Source organism: Bactrocera neohumeralis, chromosome 3 (assembly GCF_024586455.1).
Source record: "Bactrocera neohumeralis isolate Rockhampton chromosome 3, APGP_CSIRO_Bneo_wtdbg2-racon-allhic-juicebox.fasta_v2, whole genome shotgun sequence".
Lineage (NCBI taxonomy): Eukaryota > Metazoa > Arthropoda > Insecta > Diptera > Tephritidae > Bactrocera > Bactrocera neohumeralis.
Window position 1 is genome coordinate 3,707,000 of NC_065920.1, and position 27,243 is coordinate 3,734,242.

General features: G+C 38.9%; 1 protein-coding gene and 1 long non-coding RNA gene across 9 annotated transcripts; both read right to left on the reverse strand.

The window, feature by feature from the left end:
- On the reverse strand, positions 1-27,059 carry LOC126754260 (protein borderless). Of its 8 annotated transcripts, none has more exons than XM_050466281.1 (9): positions 26,974-27,059; positions 23,502-24,300; positions 7,306-7,528; positions 6,716-7,000; positions 6,304-6,452; positions 4,453-4,713; positions 2,654-2,882; positions 944-1,150; positions 1-881 (listed from the first exon to the last, which is right to left on the reverse strand). In XM_050466281.1, exons 2-9 carry the CDS (start codon positions 23,922-23,924, stop codon positions 376-378), a joined length of 2,283 nt encoding a protein of 760 aa, XP_050322238.1. In that variant the 5' UTR covers positions 23,925-24,300; positions 26,974-27,059; the 3' UTR covers positions 1-375. The 8 variants fall into 8 exon arrangements, with proteins under 8 accessions (XP_050322238.1, XP_050322237.1, XP_050322234.1 ...); XM_050466280.1 differs by having other exon boundaries at positions 23,502-24,392; positions 26,974-27,036; XM_050466277.1 differs by having other exon boundaries at positions 26,901-27,030.
- LOC126754274 (uncharacterized) lies at positions 1,247-2,646 on the reverse strand. The gene is made up of 2 exons (XR_007666277.1): positions 1,486-2,646; positions 1,247-1,444 (listed from the first exon to the last, which is right to left on the reverse strand). It is a non-coding gene; the product is annotated as an uncharacterized LOC126754274 (long non-coding RNA).
- Positions 27,060-27,243: the final 184 nt, after the last annotated feature.

Sequence of the window (27,243 nt, forward strand, 5' to 3'; positions counted from 1 at the left end):
CATTTTTATTTATTCCATAATTTATTTTACCTTTTTACCGTAGTTAGTTTTACATTTATATTAGAAATTAGAATATAATATTGCTGAATTTTTTTGGGTTAATGTCTTACATTCGAGTTTATAATTTCACATAATTTTTACATTTTATATGTTTTAAGGGTTTCCTTTAATTACAATTAGTTGATTTGATATTATTTAGAAGAGAAAATAAAATAAATAAAGCCTAGTTGCTCACTTGATGGCGTGTTGCTTTGGTTCGTGGGAGGAAGAGGGGTTCTATGGCTGTGGCTTTGGCTCGTTCGTCATCGCTGCTACAACTACCGCGTTCGCTTCAACGACCGCTTGCATAGGGAACTGCCAGCTGATCTCATATACTCAGGTGTTATTCATCTTTTCGCTGTCTTTGGCATCGCCATCGTTGTCGCCGCTGTCGAACAAATGTCGCAGGCAACTGCGTTTCACGTATAAAAACGCGACCAGGGCGCACAGCAGGAACGCAATGCCCACTGTGCTGCCGATGAGCAAGGCGCGTGTCTTGCGGTGTGATGGCACCTCGATGGTGAGTACATCACTTGCCACTTGCTCGCCATTGATGGATGTGGCTATCACTTGTATCTGGAAGATGGCGTCCTCCTTGAGATGGCGCAGCTGATAGAAGTTGTCGAAGGTTTCGATGGTGCCGATGAGAAAATGTTCGGGCTCCTTCCACCAGCGCACCGTGTAGAGGCGCACCGATTCTGCGCCGCGTTTGGGCGCCTGCCAATGCACCAACCAACCTTGTACATTATTCGTGGCGGTGAGATTGTAGGGTGCGCTAATGCTGCTCGCCAGCGGATTGGACTGGAGCAGCATGTTGGCCTCGTTCGTTGCTGTGCTCGATTCTGCTGGGATCAAGTACAGAAATGTAAATAATATTCTATTTGATATGTGCTCCAAAACTTACGCTGCGTTGAAAATCGTAGCGTTTTGCTGAACATGCCGTCGCCATATTTGTCTTGACTGAGCACCATGATCTCGTACTCGTGACCCGGTTGCAAATTCTGTATTGTCGCCTCCATAATGTTCTTCTGCAGTATGCGCATGGTGCGCCATTCTGGTGATTCGGTGAGGCGATACCACACGGTGTACTCCAGATTGGGACGCAGGTAGCCTGTATATTGGAAGCAGAAATTGGTTTAATTGCTTGATGTGTAAATCAAAATAGAAAGAGGGAAAAAAGACTCGAAGCTTCATAGTATTTTCTTGGCGTCTTGGCGTATCTTTGGATTGAGAAACCCACAAGTTGTCGTTCAGAAAAACGGAGGAGAGAGAAAATCAGTTTTGGACGAAAAAAATTTTGACTCATTTCGTTGGTAACAACCTCTTGTTGATCCTCGACCAAAGGTCGAATATTGAGCACATTTCAAAAATCAGTGGTGAAAGACGCATCCTCGGTTTGGTCGACCTATCGTTGAAAATTTCGATGAAATTATGGAAAAGATTGACCAGGACCGTGACATAAGTAGCTATGACATCTCAAACAGTTCTGAACCATTTAAAAAAGGCTAGCTACAAAAAAAAGCTCTATGTTTGGGTACCACATGAGTTATCTGTGAAAAATTTAATGGACCGAATTAATATCTGCGATTCTTTGCTGAAACGAAATGAAATCGAACCATTTCTGAAGCGAATGGTAACTGGAGATGAAAAGTGGATCAAATACGATAATAATGTGCGAAAAAGATCATGGTCCAAGCGTGATGAAGCTCAAGCATAGCCTCGAAAGGTTATGCTGAGTCTTTGGAGGGGTTCAAAAGGAATGAACTGCTCCACCCTGCTCCAACGATTAATTCTACATTTTACTGTCAACAACTAATGAGATTGAAACAAGCAATGGGAATAAATGGCTAGAACTCATCAGCAAAAAGGGCTTCGTCTTCCATCAGGACAACGCTAGGCCACACACATCTTTGATGATTCAGCAAAAACTGTGAAAGCTTTGCTTGGAAGTTTTGATGCATCCACCATATAGCCCTGACCTTGCACCATCGGACTACCATTTGTTTCGGTCAATGCAGAGCTCCCGTAATGGAGTAAAGTTGGCTTTAAGAGAAGCCTGTGAAAATTACTTGTCGCAGTTTTTCGCCGAGAAATCAGAAAAGTTTTACACTGGTGGAATAATGTCTCTAGCGGAAAAATGGCTAAAAGTGACCGACCAAAATGGTACATATTTGGTTCATTAAAGTTCATTACAAATATAAAAAAATAAATTGAAGCTTGATTAGAAATACGAAAAGATTTTCGACTACATCCAATAATCTACCAAAATTCAAAATACGAAAATGTCATGCTGACAACTTTTCTACAAAAAATCTTCTTTTATATTAAAAAAAAAAGTAAAAAATTAACGCACTGAACCTCCAAAACCTCAATATGTGTAAACAGACAATTTGCCAAAAATCCGAAAACTCCAACAAAGCAAAGCCCTCAACAACAATGCTCACTTTGGTCAATCAAGCAGAAACATGCCGATGACTGCAAACCCATTCAACCGACCAAAACAACAAAGTGCGCGCAGTAACAATAGCAAGGTGTAGAGTTGACTGGGCACAGTGGAAGTGGAGCTTAGCGGCTACGATAAAACGGGCGCATTACAGCCAGCGCTTGAACTCACCTGGTTGCCAGCGTACCGTTATCGCCGTTTCCGTGCTGTTCGCCGTCAAATTGTAGGGCGGTCGCGGTGCAATATTCTCGATCATCAATTCCGTTTCGGCAGTTATGGTCGCAGCTTCATTAGTGGCCGAACACTCGTACATACCGCGATCCGTTTCGACCAAATTCGAAATGATTAAATTGCCAGCGTTGACGCTGTGACGCTCGTCGGGCAATTGACTGCCATCTTTCTGCAAAGCGTAGCGGTGGAAGTGGTGTATGAGGAGAGCGATGCGTGTGGAATAGAAAAAAATATACAAATTTGGTGTCTTTGATATGATTTTCATGCAATAAAAACATTTTCAGGCATCAAAATGCCGCGCGAACTAGTTTCAACCGTGCTGCAGCGGTGTGTAACGGTATTTGGTGCGGAGTACGTATTTAACATAATGCCTCAGTAATGTGTACGTCTGTGGCGCGTAAATAGGCTTATAATAGGTAATGAATTTGGCGCCAGCTGTGATTGGCAACGAAAAGCTCGGCGCTCGGCGCTCGTGCGCGGCATTTAAATATTCACAATAGTCTAATTAAGTGAAATGTGGTGTTTGTATGCAATAAAATTAAATTAATGATGAGTTTACTTTAACAATTTTAAAAATGCTTTTTTAGCTTTCTTTTCTATAATTTTTTATATATCGTACAGTTGAAATCACTTTCATTGATTTTCCGAAGCTTTTTATGAGCTTTATTGTACTTCAAGAATTGTGGTGATTATAAGAAAGACATTTGGAGAAGACAGAAATGGTTTTCATTGTAATTTCAAATTAAAAAAAAACCTTTAATTGTTGTTGTTTATGATTTTAAGAAAGAGCTTTATTATACTTTAACATAAATTCTTAAAGCTTTCATCATAGCTGTTAACCTATTAATCGCGCATTGTACTTGTTACAGCGTTAAAAATTTCCCAAATTGATTAGAGCAAAATGTGTATGAGATTACATTCCTTGGTCGGTTACAATTTTGGAACCAATTTGCTTACATAAATCGAACTGTCAGACGAAAGCTTCTTTTAGTTACATCTACTCTTGCTTTTATATAAATTTTAATCAAACATCTGTTTATTTTTCCAAAAATTTGAAAATGCTGCTTTGTTTTGGCTCTTCTTCAATAATACAGTGAAAGCTCTATTAAACGGACGCTCTATTAAGCGGACATCTCCATTAACATGTACATTGGCCGGTTCAACATTTTTTGATCTTTTTTAAGGATAATCTTTTAACAGCACAACTCTATTAACCGAACAGAAAGGCCCGCCTGTGTCCGTTTATGAGAGAGTTCACTGTATTATATTTCTATATATTATATTTTGAACCAATATGTTCATCCAAATAAAGCTCTGGCGCCCCCGCTCGCCATTTCGCTACTTCATTCAAAACCACTTCGCCCCAAAACTACTCTGTAGATCTGCATTGATCTTATCATCAAATTTTAACCAGCCAATCAACTAATGCCATTCCGGGCCTACGCCCGACTACTTACTCACTACATTTCTAAATTGCGCTCTTACAAGCGTGCCACATTGTGGCAACTACTATGCCTGCTAACCAGCACCGTTACGAACTTTAGTCAACTTCCAATTTGTTTTCAACGCACAACTGCTACCTTGTCCAACCTGGATTTGCAGGAATACTCATACAAATAGCCGAAATTTGAACTGCGGTTGCAGTTCGTGCAATTACTGGCCAGCAGCTGGTTGGCATGCGAATGATGACGCCGAATACACGCACCCACGTAGTTGCGCATAATTGTGACTGTACTTACTCGGCTCCAGACAATTGTCGGCCGATTGTTTCCGTCTCGGTCAATGGCTTCGCATGGCAATTCGGCCGTTTCGCCCAACTTCTGTATGTAAATCGGTTTCGGTGTTATGGTGAATATTGGCGGTCGCAACACAATTACACTAATGATGGGCGACGGTCCGCCCGTACCCAGATCGTTGTAGGGTGTGCACGTATAGCTGCCCGCCGTGCTCTCGTCCACTTTGGAGAAGTACAAGCTGCCGTTGCTTTTGTAGAAAACGCCCTGCGCAGTTTTGGGTGAGCAATAGTTGCAGGAAGCGTATAAGAAGGGAAAGAAATAGAAGAAATTAATTAGTAGAATTTATCAAATCATTATTATTAATGAAAAGTACAGAAATAAGTATTACTGAGTTCGTTGAAAAATATAGAATTCCTGTAAATTTTTCCTAGTTTTATATGTGGATTACACTGTGGAACATATTGATAAGAAAAAATTTGACTCCAACTAACCTTAAAAAATACATTTGGATATCAATAGCAATAGTCAGAACTCAATTTTGTTACAAAATGAGCATAAGCTTTCAGCAAGTCTTCAGAAACTTATGGAAGACATTTTTAGAAATATGATCATGGTATAATTTAACTTTCGCGCCACCTACCGGATTTTTGTTGTTGTTTATAACCGGCCTAAGTGCAAGAACTGGATTAAAATGTGATGAAAGGTGTGGCAGAGTTTAAGGAAAGAACAAACCGAACTCTTTTATATAAGTATTAGGTGGCGATTGCATGAATGGGCAAAAAATATTAAGACTTTTTAATTTAAACTGCGCGAAAACCCATTCGTCAAAATATTATTTTTCTGGGTTGGTATGACTCCCAGTGACATCTGTGCCAAATGTCACTTCAAAATAATCATTAGCGTTTAGTATACGCTTGCCATTCTGAATGATATAAAGTGCATTCGGCCCATTTTACGATTAGAGAATTTATTCAACAAAGAAGTTCCGTTTTTGTGTGCGGAGTCAAATTTCAGATGGCGAAACGTTCAGAATATTGAAAATGGTCTTCGGTCATAATTGTTTGTCGCGAGCAGGTGTTTTCTTATTAGCAAAAGTTATTCAAAAACGGTCGAGAACGCGTTGATGATGAAGCTCGTCCAGGACGGTGGTCAACACGTCAATAAGATAAAGGAATTGGTTCTTGAAAATCGACGATTAACAGTCAGAGATCTTACTGGCATCGTAGAAATATGGGAAGGATCAGAGAAAACCATTTTGAAAGATCATTTGGGCCTAAGAAAAGTGAAGGCATGATTGGTTCGAAAATCACTAAATTTTTTCGAAAAACAGCGTCGCGTTAACATCTGTGACGCAATGCTTTCCGACTACCAGGATGTCATGAACCGTATTATTACTGGCGATGAGTCTTGTATCTTGGGATACGACGCAGAATCAGACGATCAATCGGCGAATTTCATAGGAAAGGTGATCCGAAGCCGAAAAAACCATAGTTCAAAAAGGAAGGTTATGTTGACAGTTTTCTTATATTATCAAGGTGTGGCGAACTCCTTCCGACCGGCCAAACTGCCAACAAGAAATACGGAAAGAGGCCGGAACTATCGGCAGAGAACTCTTGGGCCATCTTTTTTCATATCAGAACGCTCACTAAAAATATATGACATATTATTTGGAAAGAGTAGTCAGTATTTCTCTTTCAAATAAAAATTCTGAAATTAAAAAAAAAAAATTTTTTTCCTGATATCAAAAAAAAAAAATTATGAAAATAAGCTTTTCTGTCTTCATAGTAATTCATTTTGTTTTTTTAAAGTAAAGAAATTACGATTTTCCATAATATTTTTACGAAAGTTACATACCGGCACGTTGTACGAGTCGAAGAGCAGTCCATCCTTTTCCCAGCGTAGATTTTTCAATGGCGGATTGGCGCGAAAATGACAATCGAGCACCGCTGGCTGTCCGAATGGCAGGTAAACCTCCGGCGGTGCATAAATCACTTTGGCCTTATCTGCAAAGCAATGCAACGTAAGCAATGACAATGACTGTGTAAACTGTGCAACATGCAGAGCCACCACACACACACATGCACAAAAATTCAGACATGGACTGACTGACATAAACAACTTAGTTGAAGCTTTTGTCCACTGTCATTTTATGCGAGCGTGCACTTGGGCCTCCTCTGCTCACATGGAGGCCGTCTAACGTACATACATACCACGCTATATGCCACAGCTCGGGCATATGGTTGCACATATCACAGGTCATACTCACATTGTATGTTGAGGAATGCTTTGGCAAATTGAAATTCGCCCTCTGTGTTGTTGACACGGCACTCGTACTCGCCCAAATCGCTCATCATCGTCGGATCGATGCTGAGACTGCCATCGGGTCCGGTGTGACAGCGTCGCATTAGATCCTGTACGTCCTCTAGTGGCGTGCCATCCTTGAACCAGCCAATGGTCGATGCATCGGGATATTTCATTACACAATGGAAGAATGCCGTCTGACCCTCCATAATCGTTTGATTCACTGGCGGTATTTTTATGAGCGAACCACCTGTTCGTGTGCGAAAGCAAAAGATGGAAAGGTCAAAAGGTGAATTGCTGCTGCCATATGCTTAAGATTTAGTTTGTAATGCGAAGTAATGCAATGTCTGTCTTTGTTGCAATTTTATTAATACGCGCTTGCAGTGGTCAACGCCGCAGTTGCAACCCTCAGCGCATTGCATTTACTCCGTGAAAGCATTATTTATTTTAGTGATTCGACTTTATTTGTATTTCATGATTGGATTTCTTTTTCGACTTTTGTTTGCTTTATATTGTTGTTGGCATTTTTTTGTTTTTGCTTTCTCTAATACTCACCCTGCACGGCTAGGTGGAATAGTGTGCCGTTGTTGCGCACGCTTGGCGTACGATTAGGGAAGATGATTTGGCAGTGATACCAGCCCTGGTCGGACTCCCGTATGGCGGTGAGATTAACAGATGCTTTCCCGTATTCCGGATGATTGGTGACTAGATTTAAGCGTCCATTAAAGAGCTCAGTGGCGGTCGACTCACCCTCATACCAGGTGAAAATCTTCTTGTTCTGCAAAGAAGTTGAAGGAAGGCATTTTAAAATTTAATAAAACATTAAAATAAATTCGGGGAAGTTGAAAAAAAGCTACAGCCGTTCAAAAATTAATGAAAATAATGAAGGAATTCGCTATATTTTGAAATTTTTGTCTAAAAAGGGAAGAATGCCACCAAGCCATCAATGCCATGACATCGCTAAGAAACTTAACATTCATCATCAAACGGGTTTGAACCATTTAAAAAAGGCTGGCTTTAAAAAGAAGCTCGATGTTTGGGTACTACATGAAATGCCTGCAAAAAATGTAATGGACCGAATTAACATCTGCGATTCTTTGCTGAAACGGAATGAAATCGAACCATTTCTGAAACGAATGGTATCAGCACATGAAAAGTGGATCAAATATGACAATAATGTGCGAAAAGATCATGGTCCAAGCGTGGTAAAGCTCCACAAATGGTCGGAAAGCCAAGATTGACGCCTCGAAAGGTTATGCTGAATGTTTGGTGGAATAGGAAAGGAATCATCCACTATGAGCTGCTCCAGCCTAGTCAAACGATTGATTCTACATTTTACTGTCAACAACTGAGGATATTGGAGCACGCAATCGAAAAAAACTTCCAGAACTGATCAACAGAGAGGGCTTCGTCTTCCATCAGGACAACGCTAGACCACACACATTTTTGATGACTCGGCAAAAACTGGGAGAGCTTGGCTGGAAAGTTTTGATTAATCCGCCATATAGCCCTGACCTTGCACCATCGGACTACCATTTGTTTTGGTTAATGCAGAACTCCCTTAATGGAGTAAGGAGCTTCAAGGGAAGCCTGTGAAAATTACTTGTCGCAGTGTTTCGCCGAGAAACCAGAAAAATTTTGCACTTATGAAATAATGTGTCTAGCGGAAAAATGGCAAAAAGTGGTCGACCAAAATGGGCACAGATTTTTCATTAAAGTTTATTATAAATAAATAAAAATAAGTTGAAGTTAGATTAGAAATACTAAAAGACGTTTTCGACCACCCAATATATGCTATCCTACTTATCCCAACTCAATGATGTTCAGTAACTCTTTCTTTAACTTTTTGGTTGTTATAGTCGTTAACCGCATGACTCGCATGAGACAAGTTTTCAAGGAATACACGACCTTGACTGAATGCTTTGATAAAGTAGACTTTTCAAAATACTTCTTGAATATTTTCAGCGACTTCGTTGCGCTGATTCTATTAAAAACCCAAACTCGTTATCTAATACGTTTCCATAAAAAAATTTGTCGGACAACACTTTCACGTCGTAGACAAATAGCAGCCAAACAAATATAATGTGAAAGTTTTGGCGACTGATTCTCCAAAGAAGTGAATTAGCTCATACTTTCTTTTTGTGTGATTTTGGTTTTATATGAATTGGCACACATAACAAACATTATTGTACTGCTTTCAAACAGTCAACTTTTCTGGCAATCGAGAGATTTTTTTGAAGTACAAAGGCGGTTTAGCTGAGAGAGAGTAGCATATAAGAGCCTGTGCTAGCTTCAATATTTATGTTTCCGCTACAAAATCATAAACCAGCACGTGGCATTGCTAATTAATTACTGCTATATATACATATATGAGACATGTGGTCATCGGAGTGCGTATGATCACCGTGTGCAACGGTATCAAAGCCATGAGTCTATTTCACATAGTGATTGGGCATTATGGAAATTTTGTTGGCCTCCACTATGCTGTTTGTACCAGACACACATCCACACTTGCTTCCGCCATCACATCCACTGGTGCATTATCCAACTGTCAGTTGCTTTGTTTGTTCTGCCTGCTTATTCACTAATTCAATTGACCGCCCGCAGTGCCGCAGCAATGGCAGGGGCGTATGAGTAACATTGACGCATTGTGACAACAAAGCAGTAGCAAACAGTATGCAACAAAGCAAAGCGACTTGTTATTGTTACTGTGCTAATATTCAATGAATGAAGCGCACAAGAACACAATTCACACACTCATACACAGATGCTGACGCGTGCATCAGCATGTCGGTGTGTTCACTTTGACTTCACCTTCGTGTCTGCCTCCATCGATGGCCGCGCGGAAATTTTAGCCTGACATTGAATGCGACCGTTGTGTTGCCAAGTGAAACAGCGGAGGCGCGCAGATTTTGCATTTTTTCGCTCTGTGTATTTTTTCTCAACATGCTTTTATTCGCAGCGCACACGAGTGATCCATCAATGAGGAATGTGCAAATCAAAAGGGCGATTCGCACGCATTTTATTTCGGCTTTCGCGTGCGCGTGCATAGTAAGCGGTGTGATGGAGAAGTCGGTAGAGTAAATTATAAAATATGCAAGCACTGCGTTACTTTGGGTGGGACGAAAACAGCAGCGGCGCATTAAACTGCTGGCACGCGTATCAATTATGTGGCTGAAGCTGGAGCCTGGATTGGCTGAGCGCTTGTGCGGCGAGGCGTTGAAAAACTCAACAGACCATAAAATGGATTTCTTTTGTTGTGAAAAAGTGAACAAGATGAATCAGCAGTTGTTAGCGCGGCCTTGATGTTGTCTGCCAGCAAAAGATTGGCATACTGTTGGTGGCTGAAAAGGCACATTTCGGGCCATAAATAAATTTTGAGCAGATAATTGTGTTAAACATGCGAATTTTGCAATTAGGGAGTTTTGATGTGAAACAAGGACGCGGAACGGAAATTTGTGGTACTTAAAAAAGTAGTGGGAGTTTTGAAAAGCGTTTCTTACTAATTTTAGAGGTACTCAGCAAGTAGTGTTCAAGTAGATAGGCAACATTGTAGTTATATAATGGAATTATTCTATAATAATGAGATCAGGTCAGTCACAGGAGGACTGAAAATTTATATGGTTTCAAAGAAAGTAATTTCGTTTTGATTTATTTGGATTTTATGTTTGAGCGCTCCCAACTTTTAATTTTTTTTTTGTATTAGTGGTGGGTGGTATTTTGTCTCAAAATATACCTCAATTTCTTAAGCGCAGAGTGATGAAAATACACTTCACCCTTGATTTCATTGCTTTGCAACACGCCGTATCCGCGGATTACAAGCTCGCGTCTCACACAAAAATAAGGGAAAGCGTTAACTCGGCTGAACCTTATCTACACTACCCTTAACAAGTGGATTTTTATTGCATAAAAAGTATAAAAAATCTTTTTCATGATTTTCATTGATCAGTTTCTGTGGTAGCTATACTACGTTATAGTGATTCGATCTAAACAACCTTTCGGAGATTATAGCGCTGCCTTGGAAAATACACTGTGCCAAATTTGGTAGAGATACCTTAACAAATAAACAAGGTTCCCATGCAAGGATTTGATTCCGAACGTTTAGTTTGTATGGCCGCTTTAAGCTATAATGGTCCGATCTAAGCAATATCTTCAGATACTTTAGCGCTACCTTGGAAAATAAACTGTGCCAAATTTGGTAGAGATACCTTAACAAATAAAGAAGGTTCCCATATAAGTACTTGATTCCAATCGTTCAGTTTGTATGGCAGCTATATGATATAGTGGTTCGATATCAGTCATTTCGGCAAATAAGCAGCTTCTAGAAGAGGAAAGATTGTCTGCGAAATTTCAGATCGATATCTCAAAAACTAGTGACAAGTTTCCGTATATACAAACAGACGAGGTGAAGTCAATTCAGCTTGACACACTAAAGAACAAACAAACATTTTCAGGAACGGTATGCCCATCATGCGTCTTTGATTTCTTTAAACAGTTTGTTATATTGGTTTCCATTCATATTCCACCAGAATCATTTTGTGGATTGCTTGAAATTTTCGTTTTTAGTAGCCCCCTTTGGACGTCTGCTGCCATTTCAATTCAGTCGACTTGAATTTGAGAGAATAGAATGTAATAAATTCAAGTTTTGCTTCACAAAATCTGAACGCTTTCAAATTTGATATAAATTTGCTTATTGCTCGAATTCAATTGACTTAGTTGCGCTTTTTCGTAAAAGCAAAGACAATAAACAAATTGCACGAGTAAATAATTGCCTTTGCAACCCAGCCGAAAAACCAACAGCAAGAAAGAAGTATACATTTACTTAGATTACATTGAGAAGGAAACACAAAAATAACTAGAAGCAACCAAAACTACAAGAAAGTCATATAAGCCAAGCAAATGAGTTTGGTAGTTAACGAGGGCAAGACGAAATATCTGCTGTCAGCAAAAAACTGTCGTCGCACTCGCGACTTGCCTCAAACATCACTGTTGACAGTCATAGCTTCGAAGTCGTAGATAATTTCGTCTATCTTAGAACCAGCATTAACAACAACAACAACGACAGCATCGAAATCCAACGCAGAATCACTCTTGCCGACAGGTGCTACTTCGGTTGGAGTAGGCAATTGAGAAGTAAAGTCCTCACTCGACGAACAAAGACAAAATTCTATAAGTTTCCCATCATCCTCGTCCTAAAATATGCTAAGAACTTTTTTTTGTTTCATTATGATGCTTGGAATATTTATGGTACATATGTATATTCGGTATAATCAGACCTGTGATATATCGATAAACTTCTCAGTGATCATTTGTTAAAGATCTTTTTAATTAAAATTTCTTTTTAATAACAAAAAGACATTTTTCTTAAACTACCGCTTTCATTTTGCACCAATTTTTCAACTAGTTATCTTTTGTCTACTTTCGGACCAGTCTCTCTCTAAAAGCCTCAAAGCACATGTTAGAGCACCAGCACCCAACTGCGAGCAAATGGTAAGTGTTTCTATGCTCGCATTGCAATAAAGAACACATTTATCAACATAATCAAACAAATTAGAATCATAACTTGATTTATCCGGTAATTTTCGTGTGCACCCAAAGTTCGGCACTGATTTACATACGGTAGGTCGGCATGCACTCGCATAATCTGTACACATGAGCGGAGAAATTGAATTAGTTGATAACGCAAAAGCGATCAAATTGACCTTAGAAGTGCCTACCGCCTGCATAAGCGCACACACATGTGCGCTTGAGGCTACGTTCACACGCACACACTCGCGATGCGCGCTTAATTTGACCGTGAAATGGCTAATAGCCGCAAAGCTGCTGCGAATATATGCGAATATTTAATGCCACCAAAAAACAACAACAACAATGCTGAACGCTAGCTGAAATTAGAAAATTGCATGCGATTTTGCATAAATACGAACGAGATAATTATGAGCATAAAGCAATAATTACTTATATGTACTCTCAAATATTGGGTGGTCGAAAAAGTCTTTTCGTATTTTTTTGGTTAAATTTCACCTTTCACTATATGGCATGACACAATGTGATTGGTAGCACTGGAGATATACGACTGCAGCGACATCTATTGACAAAATACGAAAAGACTTTTTCGACTACCCAATAATGTTCTTTAGGAGAAGAAAATTTAGTTCGAAGTTTTGGTACTGGATTTCACCTGATAATTTGCCGTTATGCGCTGAGTAAGTGTCAAACACATGTATTCCCTGCGACAGTTGGTTTGTTAGTTGCCGCTCCACTATGACCCATACTCCGAAAAAACATCCTTTTGTTAAACGTTGCATATACTCATATCCTGCTCATCCTTCTGCCTCGCTTGTCAAAGTTCCGCATATAATTTGCATATTTTTTCATTCCATTTACCGTATTAATTTCGTGTGTGAAATTGTTTGTGGTTTCGCATGCCTGTTGCCGCGTGTGTGACATACTCCGGCACTTTTAAGGACAACTTAATTAATTTTCGATATTAAAATTGACAGGCATTGTCACATGGCAAAGCAGATAAGCACTTTTAATTCGCTTTTGTGCTCATTATTTAATACCATTACATTTATTATTCAATAAAATATATACTGTCTGCTGCTATTATATAATTTGAGGCCTATATGTACATATACATATGTGTATGTGTCCCGCTATGAGCAAAAAGTAGTAAGACATTTAATTAAAATTCTTAATTTATTCCTCAAAATCTGTTTGTGATTAACGCCTGACCTCAACCAAGAGTTGTCGGTCCATAATTCCGGTCTCTTTTTACGAATAGCTTCGCGCAGCCGACGCATAACACTCAAATAGTATTCCTTGCTCATCGTTTGGCCTGTCGGAAGGTATTCGGAGTGCGCCACAACTCGATAACCGGGAAAAACTGTCAACATTACCTTGATTTTTGACCTGATTTTAAGTGGTTCTTTCGGCTTCTGCTCTCCTTTGCCACGATATTCGGGGGATTGATCGTCTGTTTCCGTGTTCTAAGCTTAGATCCAAGACTCATCGCCAGTAATAATACGTTTCATGACATGATGATCGCATTGTTGTCCAGACGTTAACTCAACGCCGATTTTCGAAAAAAATTTTTGATTTTGATTCCACAAAATATATCATCGTAAAAATCGCCGAATGCAGTTTTTGAGCTTCAGAAACACAAGCGAATACCAAACATTAATGATTATTTTTATGTGAAATTTGTCACAGATATCACTGACAGTAATACCAACCTAAAAAAAGTATTTCGACGAATAGGTCGAAATAGGTTTTCGTGCGAAATTTAAATTAATAAGTCTTACTATTTTTTGCCCACAGTATATTTTTTATCAGAACTGCCTTTCAGTATAGAAAATGCCTTATATGTATATCTGGTGGTATTTGCGCGCTATTTTTGGACTTAATTAATAAAAATATGTAAAAGAAATAGCGTTTTTGTTGAACTGTCCAAAGGGTTCCTTTGACACAGACATATTCAAAAGCGATTTATGCACTGAACAGGGTGTATTAGGTTTGCCACGATGTTTGTAGCACCCAGAAGGAAACAACGGATACCTCATAAAATACATATATAAATGATTAGCATGATGAGCTGAGACGATTTATCTATAAAAATCTGCCCATTTGTAAATACGCGAGCTAGTCCCTCAATTTTTGAGATATCGATCTGAACAAGATTTGACGAGGTACATCAACGAAATTTGGCGTGACTAATTTTTCAAAGCATCGCTACAATTTCCGAAAAAATTGTTCAGATTGGAACACTATAGCAAATAGCTGCCATACAAGCTGAATGACCGGAATCAAGTCCTTCTATGGAAAACTTTTTTATTTGAAGAGGAATCTTGACGAAATTTGGCATGTATTATTTTTCAAGGCTACGGTACAAACTTCGAAGAAATCGTTAAGGTCGGATCACATTTGCATATAGCTGTTATTTAAATTGAACGATGAATAACCAGTCCTTGTATGGAAAACTTTTTATTTCACAAGAAATCTTCACTAAATTCGGCATGGGTTATTGTCCAAGAGAACTTTACCATATCCGAAGAAATTGCTTACATCGGACCACTAAAGCATATAGTTACCACACAAACTGACCGATCAAAATCAAGTTTTTGTAAGAAATATTTTGTAATTGTGAAGAGTGTTATAGCTTCGATGCAGTCGAAGATAATTAAATTAAAGATAAATAAAATAAAATAATAATATAAATAAATTAAAATATTTGCTCTTTATTATTTTTTATTTACAAAAACATTTATTTTTAGACAGAAAATTCATTATTAAGCGAGAATTCTCTAAAAAATTTACTACGCCCTACCTTTTCTATGACAAGCACAAAATGGAAACTATTATATATATTCATTAGAAATGATAAGAATAACGAATTTGTAGCACGCAGTCGCGGAAAATAGCAAATTCTGCGAATCAGCGTTACTTTATTTGCATTCTAAAAGGTCTTGTTGTTGTATATAACATTAGTAATATATAATTGTTTACTTTACACAGCACAGATTATTCTAAGAAAATATGTTCCGCATATCAATAACCGAATCGCTTTGCATTAAAAATGCATTAAGTCGAAAATGATTTGTATGCAAACAGCGAGCAATAAAGTTCCTAAAAAATGCGCATAACAACATATACATATGTAAGTGCACAGAAATACTTTGCATTTCGTTTAGCTAGTGGATCACGTCATCAGCAGCGGCATGTAATGATTGCCATTAATTTATGCCAATAAATGTGTAAATAAAAATTTGCAATTTGAAGAAATTAGCTGCCAACAAATGGCGTATCAAATTCTGACAGCTGTGAATGAGTTGTTGTATTTGTGTAATGCATACCTAAACACACACACACATACAAATTTACATAGTTGCTCACAAGTGACAGATGTTTAGACTATTAAGTGACTGACACAGAGCCAACCAACAGCACAACAACAACAGCAAAAATTACTGCAAAGCATTTACAACGTTTCAGGAGCTTACATACACACATGCGCACACGCACATAGATACGGTAGCCGTTTAGTATTGCAACAGCGAAATAATAATTTATTTATGGAAAACTGCAAATGCTTAGCAATGCATTTATTTTTATTTTAAAATAATTAACATTTACCTCTAGAGCATGTGTTAGTGTGTGTTTTACAATACTTGGTAGCTGCCGCCAAGTATTGATGGATGGAGCTGATGAGATGAGCATGAAATGCGGTTTGATTGCCGATCGTAAATCGTATCAGTGGCAATGTCAGCTCGTCAGCGTGCCTGCGGTTTGTAGGCAGACTGCAAATTGCAAGTAGAAATACAACAACAAATACTTTTGTGAACGCTACGTCTAGCTTTTGGGGTCTGTTAGACCCCAGTATTCGCTATAAGTTTCTTGTGAGAGTCTCAATCGGCAGTTTTCTGAATTTCAGAATTTAAAGCGGCCAACTGCGGCATAAAATTTTTAAAATTAAAACTTGATTTCATTTCGACTTCTTTGACACCAAATCAATAAAGTCAAGTTTTTGTTCCCATTGTGTCAGTCAATGCTTCTATTTAAAGACAAAACACAGAAATTTCAAATTTAATGGAGAATGTTTATTATCATTCGAAAGAACATTCTTTGGCATTTATTTTTTGAAGGTTATCTCTTTCAAATGTTGGCCGCGGCTACGTCTCAGATGGTCCACCCATTGAGTCCAATTTTTGATGACTCGTTCCTGCATTTCGACTGGTAACTGGCGAATGACATGACTGGTAACTGACGTGAAGCTTTTCTCCAAGGCATGAATCGAAGCGGGATTGTCCGCATAGACTTTTGAACTTACAATCGACCCACCCAAAACGGGAAATTATCCGCTCACCGAAGTGTTCTCTCAATAAATCCATTGATTTATGCGATGTTTTGAAAGCGGTTCCGCCTTGTTAAAACTCAACGTCGGCGAGATCACGAGCTTCAATTTCAGATATCACATAGTCGGTTATAACGGCGCAATAACGCTCGCAATTGATGGTTACGTTCTCACCGGCATAATTTTTGTAGAAATATTCACCGATGATTCCACCGGCCCAAAAACCACACGAGCCGTTGTTTTTTTCTGGATGAAATGGCAGCTCTTGAATCTCTCTAGGTGACTCTTCGTCCCAAATACGGCAATTTTGCTTGTTAAATACCCATTGAGCCGGAAATGGGCCTCATCGCTGAACAAAATTTGGCTCGAAAACGTCGAACCTTGCTGGAACTTTTCAAGAGCCCATAGAGCAAAGCGATGTCGCTTGGTAAGGTAGAGCTTCAGTTCTTGCACAAGCTGTATTTAAGATCTCGACGAGAAATGCGCCAAGTCGTTCAATATGTTAATACTTTTTCACTTCATAGCCTAGCTACATTGACATGACTTCGTGACTCTGAGTTGCTACGAATGGAGCCGAATCGACTCTCCATGGTCTCATTCCACAGTACATTCCCAACTAAGGCTGCTATATTTTCTTCACTGCGTGCTGGACATGGTCTATTCAAGAATCGGCAACAATCCTCCCGAAAACCCTCTCTGAGGGTGCCGACTGGTAATGCTTAAATACCACAGTAGCACAGACTGCTAACAGTTCGCTGTTGTTGCAGTTGGGAGGCATTTAGCTATGGTTTGACTTCGGTGTTCCTTTGTTCTCAATAGCACAACATTCAAAAAAGAAGTATTGCTATGCTTGAGAGCACAAAAAAGGCTGAATCAAGGTGTCATGCATTCCGTGCCGAGGGTCAGCCTTGCTGCTCTTAAATAGCCCAGACTTGAGCGGAGCTTGCGGATATCTGGCGCCCTCCTTAATTCGTATTAAGACCGCCTACCCGCTCAGAAGGATATAGCTACAACTCCCAACCAATGAGCAGCTTATAAAGAAGCTGCCAAATAGTGGATGCGAGCTGCGCTGACAAACGTGATGCTGGCGGTGCTATTAAACAACCCGTGTCTCCCACCGTCATGCACGGATGCCGGCTGTTGCGTAGGGGTGTCGGCAGACAGTCTTTTTACCAACCTGCCAACCTGCCTACCTGCCACCTACAGAGCTTTCGAAAATTTAATTTGATGTTGCCAGCGTGTAAAATTTGTTGCTAAAGAGATTACGAATTTATATTTAACGCTTGGTCCACCATTTCAGCAAACTAATAAATGCCAATAACATTTCGAAACGCGATTCACTTTTTATTTATTTAAATATTTAGCGGAATTCAGATTCAAATACTTTCGCTGACATTATTTACGCATTAATATTGAGGAATAATTTAGCTTTAATTATATTAGTTTTTTGGCAGTCAATATAATGCATCCATGTATCTTCACCCAACGAACTGTCCTGTCCAATAAAATAGAAATAAATAAAGAAAAGAGCGTTTGGCAATTGTTGCTGAATTCATTCCAATTAGTGGATTAAATTAAACAAAAAATCATTAAATTTGCGGCAGCTGCATGACAGCAACGGAAAAAGTGAACGCGATATTAAGTGGCACACACACACACACACAAACGAGCGAACGAACCTTAATTACAAACACAAGTGCAAAAACGGTGAAAAGCAATTCCACACACCTACACGCCCACGTAGCGGTACATACGTATGCACTGACGTGCAGCTTGTGCCTGCGAGCACAAAAGTAAAAGCAATTCGAGTGCTCCACATTTCACAAAGTGTCGATATTCGCACGTCGGTTCATTGATTCCGCTGCCAATTGACGATTAATTTTTTCCACTGCCCTTGCAGCACTCACGCGCCGCCCACACTACGTACATGTTTTTATAGCTCACACTTTTTCCACGATTTCATCCATATGTGAGCGTGGCCTTGTGTGTGTGTTGGCAGTGTACGCACAATGCAGTTGCTCGCGCTTTAATCCGCTGAGGCTGGTCGCGCGTCAGTTGAAGTAACTGTCAGCAGCGGCGGCGGGCGAGCGCCGTTCGGCTGTTGATTTGTCGGTTCGATGCGAGATGACATCATGACCCATATTGACCGAAACGCCGCACAAAAAGTGAACTGCCGCCAGTTACTGGCTAATAAACGCTGTCTAAATGCTCGCCGGCCTGGGCGTGTTGTGATTAACGCTAGTCAGCGCAAAATATAGGCAGACGGAAAGGGAAAGCAGTTTACTAAAGTTCGCTTTAAAAGAAAAGCGAGTTTAAAGCGGAAACTGTTTGGTTCGAAAGTGACGCCATTTGCTGGGAGTGAGGCAATCATACGGGGTTTCATATAAATCGAGAGTATTATTATACTTTCATTGAAGTGAGTGATACAGGCATATTGGGCAGTCGAAAAAGTCTTTTCGTATTTCCAATCAAACTTCAACTTTTTTTTATATTTATAATGAACTCTAATGAACCAAATATGTACCGTTTTGGTCGGCCACCTTTTGTAATTTTTCCGCTAGAGACCTTATTTCATCAGTGTAAAACTTTTCTGGTTTCTCGGCGAAAAAGCTGCGACAAGTAATTTTCCTAGGCTTCTCTTGTAGCCAACTTTACTCCATTACGGGAGTTCTGCATTGACCGAAACAAATGGTAGTCCGATGGTGCAAGGTCAAGGCTATATGGTGGATGCATCAAAACTTCATAGCCAAGCTCTCCCTGCTCTTGCCGGGTCATCAAAAATGTGCGTGGTTTAGCGTTGTCCTGATGGAAGACGAAGCCCTTTCTGTTGGTCAGTTCTGGCTATTTTTTTCAATTGCTTGCTTCAATTTTACCAGTTCTTGACAGTAAAATGTAGAATCAATCGTTCAACCAGGCTGGAGCAGCTCATAGTAGATGATTCCTTTCCTATCCCACCAAACATTCAGCATAACCTTTCGTGGCTTCAATCTTGGCTTTGCGACCATTTGTTGAGCTTCACTACTTTTGGACCATGATCTTTTCGCACATTACTGTCGTATTTGATCCACTTTTCATCTCCTGTTAACATACGCTTCAGTAATGGTTTGATTTCATTTTTTCCAGCAAAGAATCGCAGATATTAATTCGGTCCATTACATTTTTCACAGGCATTTCATGTGGTACCCAAACAAAGAGCTTCTTTTTGTAGCCAGCCATTTTAAAATGGTTCAAAACTGTTGGAAGATGAATGTTGACTTTTTTAGCGATGTCATGGCTATTTATGTGTCGGTCCTGGTCAATATTTTTTATAATTCCATCGACTTTTTCAACGACTGGTCGACCAGAGCGAGGTGTATCTATCACATCGAAATTTCCAGAACGGAAGCGTGCGAACCATTGCTATGCTACACGAACTGATACAGCATCGTCTCTGTAAACTTCGCAAATTTCATTGGTGGACGAAAAGAATTTTTCGACTACCCAGAAATTATTTTCTAGGACAACGATACAATATTTGAATTTTGAATCAAACTTCTATAGCATATAGCTGTCATACATACTGGACGATCTAGTTAAAGTGTGGAAACTCCATTACTTCTAAAGGGTATCCCAGCTACGGTGCAAGCGAAATTAAAGTTTTTTCTTCTCTTTTATTGCATGTACCAGTCCGATATGCTACGTACTTGTATATATGTATAATAATATGTACATGGCGTATGAGTAACATTTAACATCTAGCATGAAAGTACTCGTATTATGCACATATATTTTTTATGGAAAATAGTAATATTTTAAAAAATAATATTTATTATATAATAGAAAATCTTCACTTGTTCTTAGCTATAATTTAACGGTTTAGTTGAATTGCTTGCACCCTTGGAGTGCCACAAATTACTAAATTGCAAGTAATTTTATTGTCAATAATCATCAATAATCGTAATTATAAATAGTCGAACAGCTGTTTGTTGAGTAACTGTGCAAGCTGCGCCTACAAATTTAGCTTGTAACCCTTGAAGCGGCTTTATTGGACTTTCCCACGCTCATAAATGCCATCGTAGGAATGTATGTAGGTGTTCAATCAACACTAACAGCACTCGTTGATTGGCGTTATAACTGTAAAATTGCGTATTTCATTATCAATATGTCAGATTTTAATTAAATTGTCACACCGAAGCAAAGAATGATTGATGCCACACAGTTCAACACAAATGGCTTTAATATATACGCTATAAGAACTGTCTGTCCTTACATACAAACATACATATGTGTATGCCATCATACTTTATGTGTAAGTAAATAGTTAGTTGAACAGATGTATTGCTATTCAATTGCAAAAATAGAAAGCCGCACAAATATTTGCATGTGCCTTCATGCTTATATGACACAGCGCCACACACTCTATAAATAAATTTATGAAATTTGCATGTTAGTTTAGTGGATTGCTAACGGTGTGTTAGCGTATCAATTAAATTTTTGCTGATCAATTAAATTACTCTGCATGCTTGCTTTTCGATTAGAGCTTTTAGTGTTTGGCGTTTTGGCATGAGTTCATCATAAAAAAAAATATTAGAATTTCAAACTCTTCCTTCAAAGACGATTATTGCTTAAGTATTTGCATCAAAGGTTAGTAATTAAGAAAAAAGTATTTTCTCCATTTTTAATATAGTTCCTGCTTTCAAAAGCTGTATCAGAGCTCCCTTTCATTCCTAATTTTTTTCGTATAACTTTCTCATTTAATATTCTTAACTATGATATAGCAAATACTGACTATACTAGATCATAATGGTGGGTGGCTATCGGACGACGCACATATACATTTAGGAGGTCCATTGAGAAACCACCAGGACTTTTTGTTGTAATTTTCAACTTCTTGGAAATATTTTTCAGGGACTAAAATTCACTCATTCTCCTATCTAAACCATCCCATGCCTCCAATGAAGTTCATCAGTACGAAAAGTTTTACCTGTGCAGCCGTCGAAATATCATCAAGAAGCCTTTGATCGACTGTTGCGATTCACTTCCTATGAAAAGCTTTCCATTCGAATAGCTGCTTTAAACTCTAGTCTTCTTCTTGAACAGCTGATTTATGCTGCACCAGGCCTGCGAGCACCTCTGCCAATTAGGAAGTGAGCTCTTAGCACTTCCACCAGAGTTATTACGTCATACCTTTTGAATTTCAATTGTCGGCATGTGCGACCCATATTCGATTCATGCCACGTTTGCCTGTTTGTTGAGCAATTTAGGGATTGACTCCATCGAGACTCAGCTATATTTGTATATATAATATGTTTTTCGATTGAGTATCTACAAGTAGCTAGAGACACATTGGGTTATATTACATTGATAAACGAGGAATACATCGCGACTTTTGGTTTATTTTGCTCTCTTCTTCCCCAGCATATAGATAAAGTCCAATATACTGCTGGATGCTAGCGAAGCGTTGTGATCCCTATTTAGAAAACATGGATTCGTGGTTCTGGAAACTGCGACTGCAGACTTCTGTCCAATCTATTAGCAGGTATTCTGGTGTATCAGATTCTCTCCCGCAGAACCGGCAATTTACGAAAGAAGCAAGGTTCTTGTTGTATAAGCGCTTTCTTAGCTTGCAGTGGCCAGTATAGAATGCGACAAGTAGTCTGAATTTGTTCCAAGAGAGCTTTTTTATGGTATGAGAACAGGTCCTACAATATAAGTGGATGCTGCAGAGCGGGCGAGCTCATTAGCCAGTTCATTCCCGATTATACATTTGTGACCAGGCACCCACATGGTTACGTTTCGCTAGGCTATGCAGCCAAGACATATACATTTTCTCTTTTCCAAAATCTAGCTGTAGCGTGGTGCCTGTTATATCTAGTTCATCGACATCACAGTTAGCAGGAATAGCACTATGTCCTGGAATCCTTTGCAGGTTTATCCTGAAATAGCAAGATAGATCAAGCGGTCAAGGTTATTCTTTTACTATATTTGACGAAACCCCAAGAGTCTCAAAGCTGGTTGGCTATGTGCATGAAATAAATATACTCTTTGTTCTGAGCACACTTCTTGCCAGAACATTAAGTCCTTATTTTATTGCTGTAATCCCCGCTTGGTGGAACAACCTTCCTCAACATCACAAATAAGTTTAAATCGAGCAAATTGTGTAAAAGTTTAAAGACATACACCACATCTTCATCGATTTTAAATTTTTGACCAGGCACCCAGCTGTCTATATCCGTTTCGTCTAGGTATCGTAGTTCTCGTGACTTGGCTCCCACATCACTGTTGACCGTCTTAACTTCAAAGTCGTCGATAATTTTGTCTATTTTAGAACTGGTATAAACACCAACAACAATGTCAGCTTTGAAATCCAACGCAGAATAACTCTTGTCAACAGATCTTACTTTGGACTGAGCAGGCAATTAAGAAGTAAAGTTCCCGTTCTGCTAAATGGTGCAGAGGCATGGATAACATTTGATAAGTGGATTTACGATTAGCTGTATGAGACATTGATATAGTTCAGCGAATTAAAAGACAGCGGCTCCGCTGGCTAGATTATGTCGTCCGAATAGATGAAGACACTCCCGCTTTGAAAGTATTTGACGTAGTATCCGCCGGGAAGCAAAGAAAGAGGAAGACCTCTACTTCGTTGGAAAGACCAGAGGGAGAAGCATCTGGCTATCATTGGAATCTCCAAATGGCGACAAATATTTTGGATAAAAATTTTGATGAAAAAAAAATGTAAAAATAATTATTTGTGTCCCGTCAATCGAAACCTTAAACTGATCCATACATTTAATAGATGATTCTCATTATAATTACACTCGCACATGATCTACCGTAATATTAGTTACTAAAAGCCTGCTCTACAAACAAAAACACGATTTTAATTAGCTTGCTCGTTTTAGTTGTATTTGCTTACCTCTTTGCTCCAGATGACCACGTACTCGATGGGCACGTCGTACGGAAAGTTAATGGGGCAATTGAATACCACATGCGAGCCAACCTTCGCCTCCAGATGTGTCTGCTTGTGCAGATGATCGCGCGCGCACGACGCACAGGATATGTTAATCAAGCAGAGCAGCGCCAGTGCGAGCGCAACCACGGCGGGGCGGCAAAGTGGCGCTCTCGCCGGTTTGTTGTTATTACACGTTTTATTTGTGTCGTTTTGCTTGTTGTTGTTGCTTTGCTGCCTTGACGTGGCATCAGCGCTATTGTTATTGCATAAGCAACTGTTCATTATTGTAGCGTCTGTTTCACTTGCGGACGAAGCCGTTGACATTGTGCCGCTTTTTGTTGCTATTGTTTCTATTGTCGAATGCTTGTCTTTTTTGCGGTTTGTCATTTCACTCAGCTTTGCCTTTTCTCTTTCATATAGCTGACGCGCTGGGCGGCGTGACCGACGGCAATGGCAGTGGCACAGAGACGGCAGGTCCAGCTAATAGCACGGATTGCTCGCCTTATTTGTATCTTCTTATTGAATTATTTACTTTGCGTTTTTGTTTCTTTTATCACTTGAATTCTTATTAACGTATGTGGGTATTGTCTTTACTGTGTCTCTTTGGGCGTCTTTTTTATGTGCACTCTTTAATCAGATGAGCATTTGGCAGCGCTTTGCAGTAGCTTTCTTACACTTTTCACATTTTTTGGAAACTTTCTTGTGCTTCGGTTATGTTTTTGTTGTTATTTAGTTAGTTGAAATTAAATCAAAAGTATTTCCTCTGCAAAAGAATCACTTGTATGAGATTTGTTTAGTGTTGTTGTCAAGCTCGAGCGCTTAAATGAGATTTTTGTTGTTGTTTCCAAGCCCTCGCTTCAAAATAAGCACACATAATACTAATTGTTTAATATATGGGCACGTTAATTGTTGATAAATTGGGTTGGAATTTTGTGTAACAAACAATATTAACCTTGAAATCACGGGAAAAAGCAACTATACTATAAACTATTGTGTCACAGGCCTAAACTAGCATCGAACTAATGAAAATATTTTTTTTTTTTATTCTTGTAACTGTTTCATTAATTACTCGCTCTTTAATAACTCTTTTCATTAGTAAGATTCTACCACTAAGCCTTAGCTTAGACCCACACCTCTGACGTTTAGACATGATATTCTACGGATAATATTGGATAGTCGAAAAAGTCTTTTCACATTCCAAATCAAACTTCAACATTTTTTTTTGATATTTAGAGAGAACTTTATGAACCAAATATGTACCATTTTGGTCGACGCTTTTTTGCCATTTTTCCTATAGATACATTTTTCTATTCAAAACTTTTCTGGTTTCTCGGCGAAAAACTACGTCACGTAATTTCCACAGACTTCTCTTGAAGCCAACTTTTTCCCATTAAAGGAGTTATGCAATGACCAAAACAAATGGTAGTCCGATAGTGAAGGGTCGGAGCTAGTGAATGCATCAGAACATCCCAGCCAATCTTTCGCAGTTTTTGCCGAGTCATCAAAGATGTGTGTGGTCTAGCGTTGTACTGATGGAAGACGAATCCCTTTCTGTTCTGACCCTTTTTGTCGATTAAATAAAATGTATAATCAATCGTTCGACTAAGCTGGAGCAGCTCATAGTGGATGATTCCTTTCCAATCACACCAAACACTCGACATGACCTTTCAAGGCTTTGCGCTCATTTCCATCGACTTTTTCAATGATTGGTGAAGCAGAGCGAGGTGCATCTTTCACATCGAAGTTTCAAGAACGGAAACGACGAACCATTGTTGTACTACACGAGCTGATACAACATCGTCTTTTGCAAATTTCGTTGTTGCCTTGCGTGGGATTCTGCTCTATTTTATACGAAAATTTCAAAATATAGCGAATTTCTTCATTATTTTCACTGATTTTTGAACATCTGTATCTTTTTTAAAAACTTCTCCAAATTTATTTATTTTTTTTGGTCAAATGAAGCTTAAAATCTCACCTTTCCAACACTATATGGTATAACATAATGAGGTTGGTAACACTGGAGTTATACTACTACAACGACTTCTATTGACAAAATACGAAAATACTTTTTCGACCACCCAATATACAATATGTACATTTCCCTATGCTGGGTTAAGTTCTATGCTAAGCCAAGACACACAACACTTCCGATTAGACAGATGATCTTCTACAGAAAATAATATGCTCTAATTACTGTTGTGAAGAAACGTAAAGTATGGGCGTAATAATATTTCGATTTCGATAATTGAAGAAAATATGTCGAGGGTGAGACTTAAACTCGGTAATACTCATCGATTTACTTTTTTATGTCACATATTGGCAGCAAGCGTTAACCAGAAAAAACAGAGAGCCTGAGATTTCGTTTATGGTGTGAGAGTACTTGACTGAAGACGTTCATACTTTTGTCGTTAGACACCAAATAAGTGTAACCGGAGCTATATAGATGAATAAATTCGATCAATTGGGCTTCGTAAGAGATATATAATATTTAAAACAACCGTTACAACTCAAAATTGGTTGAATAAGACTGTTATTGCCGCGTTACAAATGGTAGGAGTTGCCAAATGTAAAAAATACTAATTTTTTAAGATACCTGAATTTAATAAAAATATAAAAAATTATTGTTTTTTGTTTTGAATAAACTTAGTGCGTTTTTAATCCGTGCGTGGTGCTGCATACTGCACACAGCGGCTTAAAACCCGATTAATTTCATTTATTTGCATTGTGATGCATATGTTTTTCAGTTATATTAAGCAAATAACAGTTATGTCGCATACATAATTGCACTAGTACAAAAAAGAGTTGCATATTTAAAAGATTAACAAAAAATTGCAATTATTAAATCAAAATATTTTTAATATGTAACTGCGAGGTATCATTGCAGATATTATTTTTTCTTGAAGCTAATAAATAAACAAGCAAACAAACGCATTTCCGCCTTTATTAAAATTCTGTTTGCATTGCCATGGATGCCTTCAATATTTTATAAAAACTGCATATTTCAATTTCTCTTAATTCTAAAATTCTTTTCCATTTAATTCGAAACCATTTTTTCGCAAACTATATGTTTGCCGTTATTTTATTTCAATTTCGCGTAACGAATTTATATCCGACACGCAAGTAAAAAACCTGCGGACACACACGAATCACACGAACACTCGGCGAGCGCGAGATAGGCGCGTTAAATTCATAAAACGGGTCAATTGAGTTTAAATTAGTCGCGATTTTTCGTGATTTACGTCGCAGTCAGCGCCATCTCAGACGTTGCACATATGACGTCGCGGATCAACGGTACTCTGCTTGCCACAAACAAACACTCGAGTGCACTTGTCGCATTAAATGCATAGACATATGAGCACTAACCTAAAAAATGCAGGATTTTATTTCCTTTATTTTTATATGATGCCAGCACACCGTTAGCTACTAAGCGAGTTACCGTTATTTGCGAAGTGCTTGCGTTGATCGGAGAACTGCGACTGATCGTGCGCGGTACTAGCGACGATCCATATACTGAGCTGAACAGAGCTGAGCTAAGCGGAAGCTTCGTAGTTAGTACAGACATTTAGTATATTTTCGTCTACCGCGGAATCATTCGAAAACATCATAATGAAGATCAACGCAACGCGGTGTTACGTTGCGCATTTCGTAGTCTGCCCAGCGCTGATGAGCTTTGCGTTGGCGTTCAGCAGCGGGAGTGTTAAAGTGA

What these genes read in the sequence shown, in the direction of transcription:
- LOC126754260 (XM_050466281.1), bottom strand. Translation starts at nt 23,924, where the DNA reads ATGACAAACCGCAAAAAAGACAAGCATTCGACAATAGAAACAATAGCA. An exon ending in TGGTCATCTGGAGCAAAGAG is followed by an intron (nt 7,529 to 23,501) that starts GTAAGCAAATAC and finishes ACTTCTTTGCAG; the next exon opens with AACAAGAAGATTTTCACCTG. An exon ending in ATTCCACCTAGCCGTGCAGG is followed by an intron (nt 7,001 to 7,305) that starts GTGAGTATTAGA and finishes GCACACGAACAG; the next exon opens with GTGGTTCGCTCATAAAAATA.